General features: G+C 38.0%; 1 protein-coding gene across 1 annotated transcript in view; it reads left to right on the top strand.

Annotated features, from left to right (window-relative positions):
- The window catches only part of LOC134744422 (ankyrin-repeat and fibronectin type III domain-containing 1), a 246,812-nt gene that overhangs the window by 69,929 nt on the left and 158,862 nt on the right, over positions 1–18,021 (top strand). Inside the window, exon 4 of the mRNA XM_063678234.1 lies at positions 6,822–6,950. Within this exon, the coding sequence (XP_063534304.1) occupies positions 6,822–6,950 (129 nt within the window). The remainder of the gene's footprint in view (positions 1–6,821; positions 6,951–18,021) is intronic.

Raw genomic sequence — 18,021 nt, forward strand, 5'->3', positions numbered from 1 at the left:
GTAAATTGTTCTTTAATTCATAGCATTATAGATTTTTTGCTCTGTTGATCGTCGCTCGCCATTCGCTCGCTTATTGTCTGAAAATTATTCATAGCCTTGTTCTTTGTTCCACGTTTACTTTTCATTTTCTCAATTAACTTTTGAGCGACGTATAACTGGATTAACGTTAATGTGCGATAAAGATGTCTGAGTGGTTACGAAAACACACGGTGGTTAAAAAATAAGTCGTAAGTGCAGTGGGACAATCCCGAAATCGCGAAAAAAAATTTGGCTGCTTTATACATTTTGGCTGGTCCTTTTTCTATGGGAGGGTAATTTTCTTTTTCACGATGTCGTGGTTACTGGTTAGTCCTATAGTAAAAATTGCTCAGTAAAATTCCAAAACCTCCCTGGCAACGGGAAAGTCAGAATACATCATCTGTAAAAATTTCAACTGTCCAGCTATCAGGGTTCATGAGAAGCCTGGTGACAGACGGACAGGCAGACAGCGAAGTCTTAGTAAGAGGGTCCCGTCTTTACCCTTTGTATACGGAACCCTAAAAATAGCTTCACGTACCCGATACTTTTCTAGCATGTCCCCAACACGGCACAACATTTCCACTTCTAAATATTCCAATCGGCAAAAAGATTGAAACGCTCCCAAATAATTCCCTATCATTTGCCTGGGCTTCGGGCAAATATGATTGAATAAGGAAATCATTTCCATTGCCAGAGGATTGCGAGGGCCCCTGGCTATGACACCGTCTGAGCTAGATTCGGCGTTAAAGGAATCTAGTGATTGCATTGGTTATGACAACTAACGTAATTCACGCGTTAAGGGATGTGGAAGATCGATTTGTAATGGGATTCCTTTTCGGGTTCATCTTTACATGCGCAATCCTTATCGGCATCCCTACCTTACTGAGAGAACATCTGTTGCAGACACTAGCTTTACGCAGCTGCCGATTGTGATTTTGGCTCGTATCTCGTAATATTCACAACTGTTGGATAGATTAACTGATCGATTAGTATATCGATGCGGCAGAAGCTATCTACAAGTACAGGCCCCTTTTTAAGTTTTGACTCTTTCTCAATGGTAAGTTTTTAAACTCGGTCGTCAGGAAGATACAAATATTTAAGCTAGAACTTCAATAATCAGCAGGATAATTTTAAACCTCTGATCCCAACCAAGAGGAAAAACTATCGGCCCTAATGAAACTAGGCCGACTTTCTTACGTTAATTTTCCTTGATCGAAGATCCATGGTAAATGTCAAGTTACATTTCGTATAAGTATATAAACTGACACTGTGCGTGTCTAAATGAGTCCTCCATTGAGCGATTCCAGCTAATTTGAACGTGACTTCCAACAGGAATCAATATAAGTCCTCTGAGGCGATAGGGTCCAATTCAAGAGCAGTGGCGTCAGGGAAGTCACTACTAACTACCAAACCTACTTACTATTAGTAGGTACCTACTACGAGTACCTACTTTTAAAAGGGGCCATATTGGCTCGCATACAATTTTCTGATATAATATTTATTTTATTTATTTATTATGGACCCTATTCGAGACTGTTGTCGTGATTGATGTACAGTCGACGGCGAGTCGAGATATTTTTACATTTTGAGATGCAATAACGTAATAGTAGTTTATGCAACTAATACATAATATGAGGCCTAAAAACACAAGTCTGGTTTTATGAAACGAGCGTCAGCGAGTTTCATAATAGAATCACACGAGTGTTTTAAGGCCTAATTATGTACAGTTGCATACACTACTTTATCTACACACATATCATAAGTACTCTAAGATGGGTTCAGAAGCCGTAGAGAAATGGCCTGCATTGCTACTAGTGCTACCTGTAAAATATCTAAAGATAGTAATACAGATATTAAAATAATGCAATAAAAAATAAATTTGAACAAATACAGAAACTAACTACTAATATTTTCAACTAAAATGTAAATTACAAATAATTTTTCACAATTCTACTTTCGTAACAGCAAAAAAGTAAAAAAAAACAACAAACAATGACAACAGTAATGGCGGCAATTCGATCCTCCGTCAAGACGAATGTTTTTTTTAAAATTATAGACAAACGAATGAAGTCCCTATTCTCATGTCACTCGAAATCAAATGTCGTGCGGTTTATATTAAAAAAACATACTGAATTGACGTTTCGTTTCGATAACTGTTTTAATATCTATGGATACTAGAATAGGGACCCACTTGAGTTGCGACGGCCGTTCCAAATTTAAACTCATAACCTTACAAAAATCTATAACGTAATAACATTAAAGTACAGATTTTACCTACTACCACAGATAAGAAAGTTCTCATAGTAAAATTGGTTGTAATAATGCTGATCATTTCCTACGGTTTCTGAACGCATTTTAGAGCACTAACGATATGTGCGTAGATAAACATATTAACGTCAAATGTACAAATAAGTAATGGCAAAAGATGCCTATCAATTTCTCTAAAAAATTATCATGCTCAAATTCTTGCCTTGTCCCACGCGTAGGGATCTTGTCTTGAATTATTTAACGAGTGAGAGTGACCGACTGAGGGACTCATTGAGTGGGAAATATTGGAAAATCGTTACGGGCACACAAACACACTAGCCGATCATACGTATTAATGATAATAAATGTGGTTCGCTTTGTTGTCCTTTGGTGAGTATTTATAGCACAACAGGAAGTGCCGTTAGTTTATGTAGATGTAAGTTGACAGTGTGAATGTTGAATTGTTATGTGAGTTTGGTTCTGAGTCAATCAGTCTAAGATTGTTCTAAATAGATAGGCACTTCCATTGCCTTAGATACTAAGTCTAACATGGTTGGAGACTACCAGGCGTATTCAAATTTCAGTTATTCGATCTGTGTTTGATATAATACTGATCTGTCAGTGTCTAAAGTGACTTTTTTGGTTCAAGAAATTTCACTTTTCGATAGCAATAACTAAAATTCTAATACGCCTGGTAGTCTGTTTGTGAATGATTGTCCACTGAAATGCATGTATGTATTTACTTAGTTCTAGCTGTGCGGCTCAGCCTGCGTGGGATTCACTCTGGGTTATTTATTAGGTCATCAAAATTCAGATCAATAGCAAGTGGCCGTGAAATGCTAACAGTGTTATTTTCGCGTTTTTATTCAACTATCTGTTATTTTACCTTAACAGCACTACTAATAAAATAACATGCAGCATGCCCCTATAATGTTGTGGTCAATTGTAGGAGGCTTTAATACGAACCAATGCATATTTAATATCCTTTGAAATGAAATTTAACGTGGTCGTCTAAGCTATTACATGAATTATTTAATAGGGATCTGAAATTTCGGCCTTAACATTAATAACGAAAACTGATGAATTCCATTATAGTCTTGTCTTGGTAAAGAAAAATAAAATACTTTTATTAAATTTTGTTCTATTTCTGTGAATGCCAAATGTCCAGTTATCTTTTAGCAGTCATCATGAAGCTATAATTAGCCTGTCTGTCAAATACTTTTTATTAGAAATATTTTTGAATATACTGGCACCCTTTGTTCGAAGAGATATAACGTTCAAAGTCACGGACAACCTGACTTTATATTATGTTTCTAATTTTATTATGTAGTATATTTGTAACTAACACAATATGGATTGTATTATCGTCGAAATAAATGATTTTTTTTAACCACAAATTTATAAGGGAAGTGCTGCTGGAAAATGTACATTCAAATTTTTGAATTTCGAGAGCTCGCCTTTGTCCCTCGTAAATCTGCGTAAAACGATGAAATGCTATTTCTGAAATACGAGCGATAGAAATTGAGAAACGAGTGGTATTTGACCACTTATTTTTACCATTTGTCTTCGATTCTATTACTATAAAGTAAACGCCTAATATTGGGATTAGTACCTATTGAAGGGAGTCAGGAACTATTAAGTAGCCTTCACTCGAAATCCCATGTTCGAGTGAAGGCAAACAGGTACCTATTTGTAAGATTTGTGCGAAAATAGTCCTGATTTTTTTTTTTAGTCGAGCGCTCGCATCTCAATAATTTGCCTTCTGGGAGAGTAAAAGATTAGGCACGCCTGCACTCCCTGAGGCCACCAACTTCACGAAGCGTGCGGGGAACGCAGAATGGCGAATTACGCTAAGTACGAGTATTTACGATTAACTGAAGCGTGGGAAGTTATTTTTATTTTTCTATGCGGAAGTAAAATTGGATTAAGTACCTATAAAATACTATTGATTAATGGTAGCAATAATATTTGATGTTGTTTGCTCGTAATAAAATATTTTCTTATACAAATAGGTATTTGCTTGACTTATCGTTTTCTTGGATTCATTTTTTTAGAAAAGAAGGGGAAATAATAAAAAAGAGAAATAGAAAATTTATTTAAATAGTATTCCTTTATTTTGATGCACTTTTGATGTGTCCTTTAAAATCAACCAATATTGTGATTATGTCTTGACTCAATTTATTTATTGCATTGTTACCAAATTTACACCTCAAGCTAAACTCGACTTAATGAGATCTCGAAAGCTGGCTCCATTCTTGCTTGCTAGATTTCACTTTAAAAAAACTGCTTTGTTGTTATAGCGGCAACTGAAATACATCATATGTGAAAATTTCACGGACAGACGGACAACGGAGTCTTAGTAATAGGGTCCCGTTTTTACCCTTTGGGTACGGAACCCTAAAAAGGGTCTGAGAATATCATCGAAGGTGCTTTTGGCCATAGGAACTATAATTAAAATAATATACCAACCTCATGAGAATCAGGTTTTAAGAGTCCCCGGCAAGCTCATCCGAATTTTACCTTCCCATACAAACGGAGTTTCGTTCTTATTTTAAAACTACGTGTTGGATTGTAATGAAACTTTGCACATATAATGACATGAGGTATATCTAGGTCTGTAATTATTTTATATAGCTCTGGTATATAAAACAAACGAAATAGAGCAAAAACAAGTTTTTAGTATATGAAAAATTTAATTCGCTGTATTTTTTTTACTATTGTATTTGAAGCTACATAAACTAATTACAGACCTAGATATACCTTATCTTAATGTAAGTACAAAGTTTCAGAGCAATCTAGATAGTTGTTCTAAAATAAGAGCGTTACTACTTTTGTATGGAGAACCGAGCTTGCCGGGGACTCTTAATGAGGTACATGATTCTCTAAAGAGGTATATAGTCGACGATAAAATCTTAAATATATTTTTTTTGACAAAATATCATCACATAAATTTTCTGTTTGTTTGTACATTGTCTTTGTCTAACCTACTGTGACAAAAAAGGCTGGGTTGTATTAATCATGCGGCTTAATGAAGACGGCGATGGACTGATAAAGCACGATCCGGAAAAGTTCCAACGAGAGGCCTTTGTTTACAGTGTTAATTAACTGTGGTATGGAAATAGGTATATTATTTTTCTCAAAAATGGACGGCAAAGTCGACGTTGCCGGTTAACAAGTTGGTCGCGAAGTGCGTTGTTTATGGTCAGTCAAAAAATTAAAAAGTTAAAAATATTGCAGTCTCGATTTCGGGACTGCAATGTTGCATACAAATTCCATTATTTGTCGAGTTCCAAACTTTTTAAAAGTTGAAGTGGCCATATCAAATGAAGGCATAGGTCCATTAAACAGCCAAACAGATGATCAGTACTTATTATTATAATGTTGGTACCGCGACTATTTAGGTGTCTCAAATAGGTAGGCATATTTTCAGCAGAAAAATACACTTCTATTTTTAATTAAAAAAATAAAACGGCGGCAAAGCAAATCTTATTACTTTTTTCTGTGAAAATATATACATAAGAACGTTGCTTCTGTAAAATATTTCTATTATATTAGTATTTATTGCCCATTTTTGAGAAAAGCACTATATATGACTCGGCTGGAAGGCTACTTGCTGGCTTCGGATTCAATTAAACGGACTCCCAAGGTCGTCCGTTTAAAACGAATCCTCAGCCAGCAAGTAGCTACTTCCGAGCCGCGACAATAATGTACTATTACTTTATCGGTTAGTTTTTACAGTATAAACGTTTTAAAATAGTGCATTTTAAAAATAGAATGATTATATGCCTTCAAGATGTCAAGATCGGTTCATAGTTAATCAGCGATATTTTTTCGCAATATAGAATATTTAAACCATTGATTTCTAGTATGATTTGTGTTAATTCAAAGTAGCATATTATTAGAAGTTCAAAGTGTTTTTATTTGTAGGTAAGTATATGTCAAACTGATTACAGTGGTGGTAAATAAATATTTGTAGCACTATACCCTGCCTGATGGCGTACAAAAACTTGAATAATTTCCTTACATACTAACATGCGAAATAAATTTACATATCTATATAAATACCTAGTTATTATTAATATTAAAGTCATGTCAAACCAGAAGCGTTAAAATTATACAGCAAAAATATTATATTATATTAGATGTGATAACTTACCTCTAGGCGTTACTCCTTTTTCATTTGTATCTTTCAGTTATTTATATAGATACACAATGATATATATTACGAGTATAACTATTGATATAAATATGTATAGAAATTTCTTTGAAAATATGACGTCTAAATAACACTCTTGTCACTTTGTTCTGTGCAAATCGGTGCAAAGATAAAGTCGTAACAGACTACCTTGGTGCGGTCAAAATATCTCTTTCTCGCTCTAACTTATAGCTGCGTCTTTAACGCACGTACGGCGACCATCTTACACACTATCGATACGTGCGCCGCACCGCACCAAGGTCGCAGTGCGGTACGGTAGTCTGTTACGGCTATTATTTTTGCCCAAACATGTTGACACCAATGTATAAATGGTAATTTCAAGTACCGTATTTTGCTTCAGGGTCCCAGGGACAACCCCTCGCGGATCGGTGTCCAGCACTGGCAGCTCGCGGCTGGCGCGGCTCCTGACACAGGGGGTGCGGGGAGACGAACTGACTATAGAAACCCCCCGAAGACTCAGCTGGGAGAGGTAAGAATCCCCCTAATGGCTCACAGGCACCTCGCGGCTGACGCGGTTGCTAACGTATTAGGAGGTGCGGGGGAAGAAACTGACTACAGAGTCCCCTCGTGGCTCACAGGGCTCAGTGTCACTGGCAGCTCGCGGCTGGCGAACTGACTACAGATGCCCCTCGGAGGCTTAGCTGGCAGAGGTAATAGTCCCCCTCGTGGCTCACAAGGCTCAGTGTCACAGGCAGCTCGTGCCTAGCGCGGTTGCTGACGCAGGGAGTGCGGGAGTTAAAAAAATTACAGATCCGACGCCCCCGAAAGCTCAGTCGGGAGAAGAAAGTGCATTATGTGCAAATATTTCTCATGATCACATATCTACTTGTCTCTAAATGAAAACGGCACACATAATGAAGCATGACTGAACTAATCGTTTGATCAACTGTTGAGTTGAGATTGAAAGAAAAAAACTCGTTTGGTCATTATCTGCACCTGTTTAATCATCATGACATATATTATGAGTATCGGCATAATATCCATATAATATTTTTTCCCCTCACTAGCTCGGAAAGTTGTCTTTTAACCTTCAAAACAAGCGGGGAAAAACGCGTTTTATCCACTAGTGGGGAAAGTAATTTGACCTTGGATGGAGCGTGTTTAAGTAGCTTGACAGATAACAAAACGTAAAACGCTCATGATAATGGTTCGTTCGATATTAATTATCATTAAATAAATGGTTTGAGAATCTAATAAAAAATATCAAATTTAGCTTTATTTAATGATTTTAAGTCATAAACCTTAAAATTCCATAAGAAACGTTTGTTATAAGTTATTTCCTACATATTCATAAGATTATTTATTATTTCTTTTTCATAACGCGCGAACACAATTAATACATTACACTTTTAGATTTCACACAAACACACACATCTCACTCCCTCCTCACAACAAGCTTACACACATACAAGTTCACACTTCACACTCCTCTTTTTCTTTTATCTTTATGTTTAATATATGTAATATAACTGTAATGACCTTGAACCCTGCGATACAGGCCATGCCTAGTGCGGGGTTCACTGCAATGTGCCTGTGAAATTGTTTTAATTGATAAATAAAGATATTTTTTTTTTTATAATGATGTTAAATATGAATCTGAACGCACAAGTTGAGTCGATGCAATTTCAAAACGCATCGTTGACATTTCATATACGTCAGAAATGTCAACATTGTCAACAAATTTTTTACTTAAAAACTTTTCTCACCGACTCCGTAAAAATACACAACCTCCAGAGTTTTCTGTTATAATATCGTAAAAAAATGAGTGATTCCAGTGATGAAGATGATCTAACGCCTGTGAAGGTTGCACTTTCCTCGCTATAGTGAGGGGAAAAGTTTTGTGTTACACACGGGTGCAAATGTATTTTACATCTCGTGTGTTGAAGCACTCGCTTCTCGGTCTCGGGGTAGCCTAATTCCCTAGAGACCGCGTCCCCGGGTGGCGGATAGGGGAATGCTCACCGGTTGGGCGTATCTGTAGCAGGTACCCCCACCGGAGGGTAGGAGGGAAATTAAATACCTCCCGCGGACCACAAGGCCGGAGAAGGACACTTCGTAACAAACCCCGTCGGCAGGCTTCTTTGGAATACTCGAAGCAGAGGCTGGCGACGTGCTGGGCGTTTAGGTTGGAGCGCTCAGAAGGGATGGCGGCGGAAGAGCATAGCCAACGGCGGCTCCCAGGCTAGCAGTAGTCACAACCTTGGCGTCAGGTGGCAACCGGCCGTAAAACTCATACAGCCGATACAACTCTCTCCAAATCATGAAAGCAAATAAAAAGTTGGGCAATAATAATACTAGGGCGTACCCCGGAAGCGACGCGAATGCGAAAAAGGCGAATAATGCTAGGGCGTCCCCCCCAAGCGACGACATTGACAAGAACCAACATTCGCATCTAAATAGCATTAGACTTGGGACATGGAACTTGGGATCCCTCACCGGACGTAGTCAAGAACTGGCAAACACCCTTAAGAGGAGGAAGATAAATATCTGCTGTATACAAGAAATACGATGGAAGGGATCCAAATCCAGAGATTTAGGCCTAGGTTATCAACTCGTCTACCATGGCCAGGATAATGGGAAAAATGGAGTTGGCATAGTCCTGGACCCTCACTTCAAAGATAGAATTGTTCACATTGAAAGAAAGTCAGACCGTATTATTGCAATTAAGTTAGCTATGGATAATCAATCAATATTAAACGTCATATGTGCCTATGCACCCCAAGTGGGTTGCAAAGATTTGGATAAAGAAGCCTTTTGGGAAGACTTAGACGAGGTGATTATAAATATCCCCGACAAAGAAACCAAACTTTTTCTGGGTGATCTCAATGGTCACGTAGGCGCTTTCAATAGTACATACAGTAGTTTTCACGGTGGGTATGGATATGGCACTTTAAATAAAGAAGGGGAAAAGATTTTAGAATTTGCTTCAAGGCACAATTTTGTTATAATAAATACCGCGTTTCAAAAGAAAGATACTCATCTCATTACCTATAACAGTGGAGGAAAGTCATCTCAGATAGATTACATACTTGCAGACAAAAAATTGAAGTGTGGCTTCAGAGATTGTAAGGTGATCCCAGGAGAGTCATTAACGTCACAACATAGGCTTCTAGTAGCGGTGCTCAAGTTGCCAAAGCCCATTAAGAGGCTAGTGGATAGAACTCCAAAAATAAAATGGAAAGAACTACCTGGCCCTAAAGGTGAGCTCTTCGTCAGTAAAATGCGCGACTACCTGGCGCAAGACTTGGAAACACGGTACCAAAATGCTGACTTGATGTGGTCCAAATTCCAAGCGCATTGCACAAATGAAGCAAAAACCGCACTGGGAGTTTCAAAAGGAGGCGTAAGCACGAACAAAGACCCCTCATGGTGGGATGATAGAGTAAAAGAAGCCCTTAGAAACAAGAAGGATCTTTTCAAAATCTGGCAAAGCTCTCGACTGGAACACGACCGAGATAAATACAAGGAGGCAAAGAAAGATGCCAAAAGATGTGTGGCACAAACCAGGGCCGAATCACGAGAGGGATTTTACAGAGATCTTGAGAACGCCAAAACGGACGCAGATATCTTTAGGGTAGCTAAAAATAGAAACAGAGCTACATTAGACGTCAAATCCAATAAGTTTATTAAAAGTAAGAACAATACACTACTTACTTCCCATGAAGATATAAATGGCAGATGGTTCGAGTATTATAACGAACTACTCAATGAGGAGTTCCCGAGTCAGGAGTTTAATCCCTTACCACCAGTTCAAGGCCCAATTCACGAGATTACTGTACACGAAGTTAAGCAAGCCGTCAATAAAATGAAAAATCGAAAAGCGCTAGGCCCTGATGAAATTCCGGCCGACCTTTGGAAGGCTGTGGGACCATCAGCAATAGAGTGGCTCACTAAACTTTTTAACATAATACTGGAAAACAAATCTATTCCTGAGGCCTGGCGGCAAAGCTACCTTATTCCATTTTACAAGAACAAAGGGGACATAACTCACTGCTGCAACTACAGGGGGATAAAACTAACCTCACATACTCTTAAACTGTGGGAGCGCATACTAAACAAACGCCTTATGGACATCTGCGTAATTACACCGAATCAATTTGGCTTCACCCCATCAAAATCGACCACAGACGCAATACAGACCATGAGAATACTGACCGAAAAACATCGCGTAAATAAGGAAGACTTGCACTTTATATTCATAGACCTAGAAAAGGCGTTTGATCGGGTACCAAGAAGACTTGTGTGGCAATCAATGAGGGAACATCTAATACCCGAGGATTACATACGCTTGGTTCAGGACACATATTCCAACATTCGCACGAAAGTCAAAAGCCCTACCGGATTAAGCAAATATTTCGCGGTCGAAGTGGGAGTCCACCAGGGATCAGCGCTAAGCCCCCAATTATTTAATATAGTTATGGATTATATCACAAAACCCATTCAGCAGGAACTGCCTTGGAACCCCCTATATGCCGACGACATTGCGCTTGTTTCTAAATGTGCCGAAGACCTGCAAATAACCCTAACCAAATGGATCACTACTTTAGAAAACGCGGGACTCCGAGTAAGTAGATCGAAAACCGAACACCTTGAATGCAACTATAGCAATGTGGCAAACAGATGCAATCTCTACTACCCGGATGGAACACAAGTACCAAAAGTTAGCCAATTTAAATATCTGGGTTCGGTTATAACAAATGACGCGAAGGTAGAAGTAGACGTTTCCCATAGAATCAATGTCGCATGGCAAAAATGGCGGACACTCACCGGAGTTCTTTGTGATCCACGAATGCCCATACGTACAAAGGGTAAGGTGTACAAAACAGCGGTGAGACCAGCAATGCTGTATGGTGCTGAGTGCTGGCCGGTTAAGGAAACTCACGTCAAAAAGCTACATGTGGCCGAAATGAAAATGCTTAGATGGTCAGGTGGAGTTACAAGAATAGATAAGATACGAAACGAACTTATCAGAGGCAGCTTCAAAGTCACTCCCATCTCCGAAAAACTTACGGAAACGCGACTAAGGTGGTACGGCCATGTTATGCGGAGAGACGACGGCCATGTCGTGCAAAAAGCTCTTGCTCTGCCAGAAGGCAAAACAGGTAGAGGAAGGCCCCCTCTGACGTGGTGGACGAGTATGGCCAAACTATTGGAAAAAGCCCAACTACCCAACCCGACAACTCAAGACAGATCGTCTTGGCGCCGAAGGATAAGGAGAGCCGACCCCACCTAATGTGGGATAAGGCAAAGGAAAAGAAGAAGTGTTGAAGCACTCGCTACGCTCAGGATTCTATTTTAGAACCACTCGCTCGCTTCGCTCGTGGTTCAACTATAGAATCCTTTCGCTTGCTCGTGTTTCAATTCTACACTCGCGGGTAAAATACAACTTTGCACCCTTGTATAACAAATAACTATTCCACGCGCTGATGGCTTTATTTTGGCGTTCGTATCCAAAAGTTTTGAAGCCCAAATAGGCAAGAATAATAGTTGCAAGACCATTAGAATTTAAATAAGATACCTATTGTTCAAAATAAAACCTTCTAAGCTTACTTACCCTTTACCTCAACATAAAAACTGAAACTAGCTATAAAGTTACCCCTTTGTGGTCGTTAAATCAAAAACTGTTTATTTTACTCTAGTCTAGGTAGCAAACAAATTAAAATAACTGTTATAAACTTTCGTCTTTGTAAACTCACGGAGTATGTCTTACTTCTTATTATAGCATTATTTTTTGTATCTGAATTGCTTTCGAAAAATATCTAACAGCTAACAGTTTTAGCTTTTAAGATGATTTTTTTCTTGCCTTTCGTTACCGTACTGCGTTTTATTTTTAACGCCATTGTAAAAGTATACCTAGGTTATGTTATATTCATAATATGTTTTTTCAGTCTATGTGGAACCTAAATATGTATGTCTTTTGTATAAGCATACAATTACCACATAAAAGTATACGTATATGAGTATTTTCTCTGCGCGCCTTAAGAGGTTTAGGTATATGTTTTCAAAATGTCATAATTTTCTTCATTCTAAGCTAGCTTAATTTAGTTGAATTAAGATGGCTCTACAGTTAGGCGACGCATAGCTAAAATATTTAATCTCAGCGCGTCCCGCTGGCACTTATTTATTGTTTCGACCGTACTGAGGTCAGATTAGAATATTATTGTACCTACCGTAGTTTTAGATCTGGATATGCCTCCAGTAATCTCGATCGCACCCGACAATTACTACACGTACATCACTACGCTACGGCCAAGTTACATTAGCACGAACGCGTGCAAGTCTAGATCTCATAATCTTTCTTCTGCAAGAGATTGCAATGAAATCCCAGTTCGCTACGCAAGACGAGTTCATACAAATGAGCCTTCAGAAACTATTCTTGCTTGCAAATTATATTATGAGGAGGGGCTTTATATTTTTACAGTGTTTGGCTGCTGCGAATTTTGCCAGTCATTAAAGTAGAATTACTTACCTTGAAATAAGAATTTGTTACATAAATACTTTTGTATCCTTTCAATACATACATCAATCAAGCGCTAAAAGACTTTTGAAATCATTCATTAACCTTATTACGATTAAAATAGAATAAAATATAATTATTATAAAATAAATGAGATCATGATTAGATACTCGAATACGGTTCTCAAACCGAAGGTAAGATTATACTTAGTGGAGCCAACAATACGATTGATGCTTTAATTAAATATTCATTAAAATTACTTCTTACCTACAGAATAGATTTTATTACTCGGTGCTCATTTTAAAATAATTATAATTATGTAATTATCAATAACATCTTTCAAAATTCTGATAACTAACTGAATTTCTTATTTCTATTCACGAAATGAATTCGAAATTCGCTCATATTACAATCAATTGTACAGTTTCGCCACAGAATAAATAATAGTGGATTTATTCTGTGACGAAACTTTGGATTCAAAGGTTAGATGATAGTCACTCGTAAAACTAGTGCGGTCATAGCTTCTTTAGGATCAGGGCAAGCGGTAAGATAAGGAATGCAACACATATTTATAAAAATATGTGTTAAAATATCCCATTAAAAAAAACAATTTGCAGGCGCTTCGAAATAGCCAGTACAGGTGATATAACATATTATTGCATAGTTTACATAATAATATATGTCACAAAGGACATGCTAAATGAAGGCATATACTCGTATACGAGCATGCAAGCAAATGTTGGGCCCTAAAAGTGACGGATGAAAAGAGATTGCATGTAGCGGAGATGAGAATGTTAAGGTGGATGTGTGGCGTGACGAGAATGGATAGGATAAGGAATGAGTATATAAGAGGAAGCCTGAAAGTTGCACCCATAACAGAAAAAGTAAGGGCAAATCGCCTAGCATGGTACGGGCATGTGATGCGGAGGGATGAAAGTCATGTGACGAGAAAGGTATTAAGAATGAATGTGGAGGGAGGTACGAGGAGAGGAAAACCGAGGAAAAGGTGGATGGACTGTGTGAAAGATGATATGAAACTAACGCAAGTGAATGATGAGATGACGGGTGACAGAGAGGTATGGAAGAAAAAGACATGCTGCGCCGACCCCAAGTGAATGGGACAAGGGCAAGCGAATGATGATGACGAGCATGCAAGCAAACTAATTTGTCAAAGACACCCAGCTGACACCGCTTTAAGATATCAAAATGTGTGCAATATGCAGCTAATAGATAATAACTGGGACATAGCTTTGTTCCATTGATAATAGGGTATGATAATTTATCACAGGACTTATAGTTGACACCGTCTGAAGATATCACGCCATATGCAAATGTAATTTAAGTGGAGTTGTAAGCAAATTCTATTAAATTCAGAAGTTCGAGCATGTGTATGATCCAAAACGAGGTCGGAGGAGATCGAACATACTCTGTGTTGTTATAAGTAAATATATATGTAAAAACATGCAACGTTAAACGATTATGTTTAACTTGTTTGATAAAAAAATAATTTTTTTTTTGAAAAAACAGGGGGCCTTGCCAAGACCACAATCGTACATCGAAATATGCCAAACGAAAAGAAAAATGTATCGGGAATACAGATGTTACGAAAAGTCACGTAACTATTTCCAAACAATACTTAAGTTACGATTGGCGTATTTTTTTTAATCATCGATAGACATATTGGCTAGGCTTCCAGCTGTAAATTCGAGTGCGAAATTTTATATTGCCTTTTAAACCTGTCATTCCTCACCTAATCTCAATTTTTATGAAGTCGCGGTGAAATTTTGCATTTTTCCTTTAATATATAAAATGAAAAACTCACAGATGTATCTGTAAAAAAATATTTTTCATGTTCCAATGTCACGGATGTTGTTTCATTGATCAGAACAGTGGTATCTAGTATTAATTCAGATCTAAACTTCAGACGTACATAATTACATCTCAACAAACATTTGATCTACATTTCAGATCTTAGCGCTGATTAGCAAGTATTTGACAGTTGTTTAACTCCGTAGCGGAGTTTAGCCGCAAATTATTCCGGAATACTTAATGACGACAATTTCCGCGGTGGAACAATCAGAACTATTTAGTTAATCCTCCGGGGTTGCTTGTGTAGCTTATCATTCAATCTAGTGTTCAGAAGTTGGTGTTTAGCCAGGCTTTTAACACAATAGACTATAGACAAAAGTAGGAACAACTGTTTTAATCCAACGGTTTTATTGCGATGTCTTAAACCGGACTTCAGAAAATATGAGGCTACTTTGACAATTTTAATAACAAAAGTCGCTCTTGAGTTTCAAAGTCCCCCGTTTTACGCAACTACAGATATTTTCCATGTAAATTGTTGCATTCCCGATATTTCGGCACTGTTACAGGTACCATGTTCACAGATTACCTTTGTATTTTTTGGATTGAATGGCGCAGTTTTACATAACCATAGACTAGAGGCTCCCGCTTGGACGCTGGTATGCCCTCGGGGGTCAGGAGCATACCAATGCATACCATGATTAAGTTAGGCGGCAGTGTTTTCATCGGTATTTCACGTTTACACTTGTTTTACTTCCATTTTGCTAGCCATTTCATTTTTGCTGCCCCATAGGCCAGATTATTTTGACTCGGCTATAAAAACGAGCATGCTTACGTTATATAGCCGACGTGAAACACGTGTACATATAGGTACATTTCGCCTTATTACGAAGGAGTAAGGTGCAAAAGTGTTTTAAACATAATATTTTGACGTCGGTTGTATAACGACAGGTTGATTGCGGTCAAGATATGTCGCAGCCAATCAACATGCAAGTCACGTTACTACCACGAACTGCGTATGCTTTTATGTTCCTGAATTTGCTAGTTTTATTAAGTTGGCTAACTTGACGGCGCAGCAGTTCGTTTATGTAGGTCACAAACTACAATTCACAGTGCAATTTTATATAGGTACTTGTAACATGCTACGATTCGAGCAGACAACAGGAGCGGTATTCGACATGCGTTAAGTGACGTTTCGTGTTGAACTTCAGTTGAATGGAAGAAATCGTGTGTTGTCAAATAGGTAAATTTGACATTAGCAATCCACAGTTAGGTGACAACGAAACCAAACCGAACCACGCAGAGTTCAGAGCCATTTTAAACCGTATAGTAGTAAGAAAACAAAGTTGATTTTTGTTGCATAATTTTTTCAATGAATGAGTTTTGGTGTACAACCAAATGATACTTTCCACAGTTGATGAACAAATGATTCATTCCACTGTTGAACTGATGTTGAAGCCGAAACTGACAGTTGTGCATCTCGAATAGGGCCCCTGGATTGTATCCTCTTAAGGCCCAAAGTCCTACCTATAGTACCTCTTCAGTTCGATAAAATTTTAATACTATTAAATTGGAATAGTCACTTAATTTGCTTTGTTTCGTTCAATTTTCTAACAACGCAAAATCAACTCTACCCACACCCACCCACACTATTAGGTTCAAACTTCAGTGGTAAATTTTGGATTTTTCATTTGTATGGCTTAGGAGGCTATGCTACATCATTTTATAGTTCAGCAGCTCAGGTACACCGCTAAAGGTTAATTTTTGTACATATTTTTAATTTACTCGAGTACTGGTCGTAATTGTGGACGTAACTGAAATAAGCGGAAGCGCTCCCATACCAAATTTGGGGTGCGCTTATGTGTGGTGACCTCAATTGTATTATGTCGTCCATCTAGTAGTTGAGGTAGTGTGTGGTGTAGGTTTGCAAAGGTTGTACTTATTAAAAACTTTTTGTGTCTTAATTCGACAACATCTAAACTAATGGACAAAACCTTTGATCTTGTTTTTGTATTTTTCTTTCTAACCAGAATCTTCCGGCTATTGAAATCGCGACCTTCTGTGTTTTGTGTCCAATTGAGGGTTAAGGTTATTTGATACTACAATACTACATAGATTTAGTATTTTTTCTGTTTGCTTGTAGAAAAGTGTCCGTGTTTATTTCATTATCAGGCTGCAGGGCGTGACGTATTATTATAAATATACAGGCATGCCATTCCTCCATTATTTTTTAGTCAAGTGAATAAGTGGTTAATTTTGCTTTTTGTCCATGGCTATTTATTTTCTTGTCGGACACATTATTCACGCGCACAAACACAAGCAGTGCCAACACTGTTAATTGCTTAAACAACCTAATTTAACAATTTTATGGTAATTTCGACCTCCCTTCTGGACCCGGACTCCCTTGTGGTTTTTTTATGAATGAAATTTAAAAAGTCAACTTGAATAATTCAGTCAGCCGTGCACACTTATTAATTCAAAAGTTTTTGCGCTTACCAATACTTAAACCAATAATTAAAAAATAATTGTGCTTCAACATTTTTTACACATTAAAACATTATTTAAGTCCCCGGCAAGGTCAGTTCTCCAACCAAACGTAGTTACCCTCTCCTGTTAAAACGATAGCTCTGAAACTTTGTACTTACAATAGGATAAGGTATATCTAGGTCTGTAATAAGTTTATGTAGCTTCAGATGCCATAGTTAAAAAAATACAGCGAATTTAAGTTTTTTTATACAAAATTTTGTTTTCAATTGGCGTTTATCAACAAATTGTTACTTGTCAGGCTACCCGTTATTCCATAATACCAGACCAAACCAAAGTGATCCCATAAGTGTTCCGTGAACGAAGTTTTGTATTGGACACTAAAAACTGACAAAATGTTCATAAAATATAGACTTTAAACACGGTTTGATGTAACCGGCCCTAAGAAATGTCAAATAATGCCAACCTTCGCGAAACAGCGAGGAGTAGAAAGAACAAGTACGAGTCGGACTCGCCCACCGAGGGTTCCGTACTTTTTAGTATTTGTTGTTACCTATAGCGGCAACAGAAATATATCATCTGTGAAAATTTCAACTGTCTAGCTATCACGGTTGATGAGATACAGTCTGGTGACAGACAGACGGACAGATGGACAGAGGAGTCTTAGTAATAGGGTTCAGTTTTTACGCTTTGGGTACGGAACCCTAATCATTCCATCCAAAAGCCGTCATTCGGGGCCAGGAAGCGTCGCTGCACGCTGTGTCGATCTGCCGATCCACATTAGCTGCCTCAC

This window comes from Cydia strobilella, chromosome 9 (assembly GCF_947568885.1).
Source record: "Cydia strobilella chromosome 9, ilCydStro3.1, whole genome shotgun sequence".
NCBI classification, from domain to species: domain Eukaryota; kingdom Metazoa; phylum Arthropoda; class Insecta; order Lepidoptera; family Tortricidae; genus Cydia; species Cydia strobilella.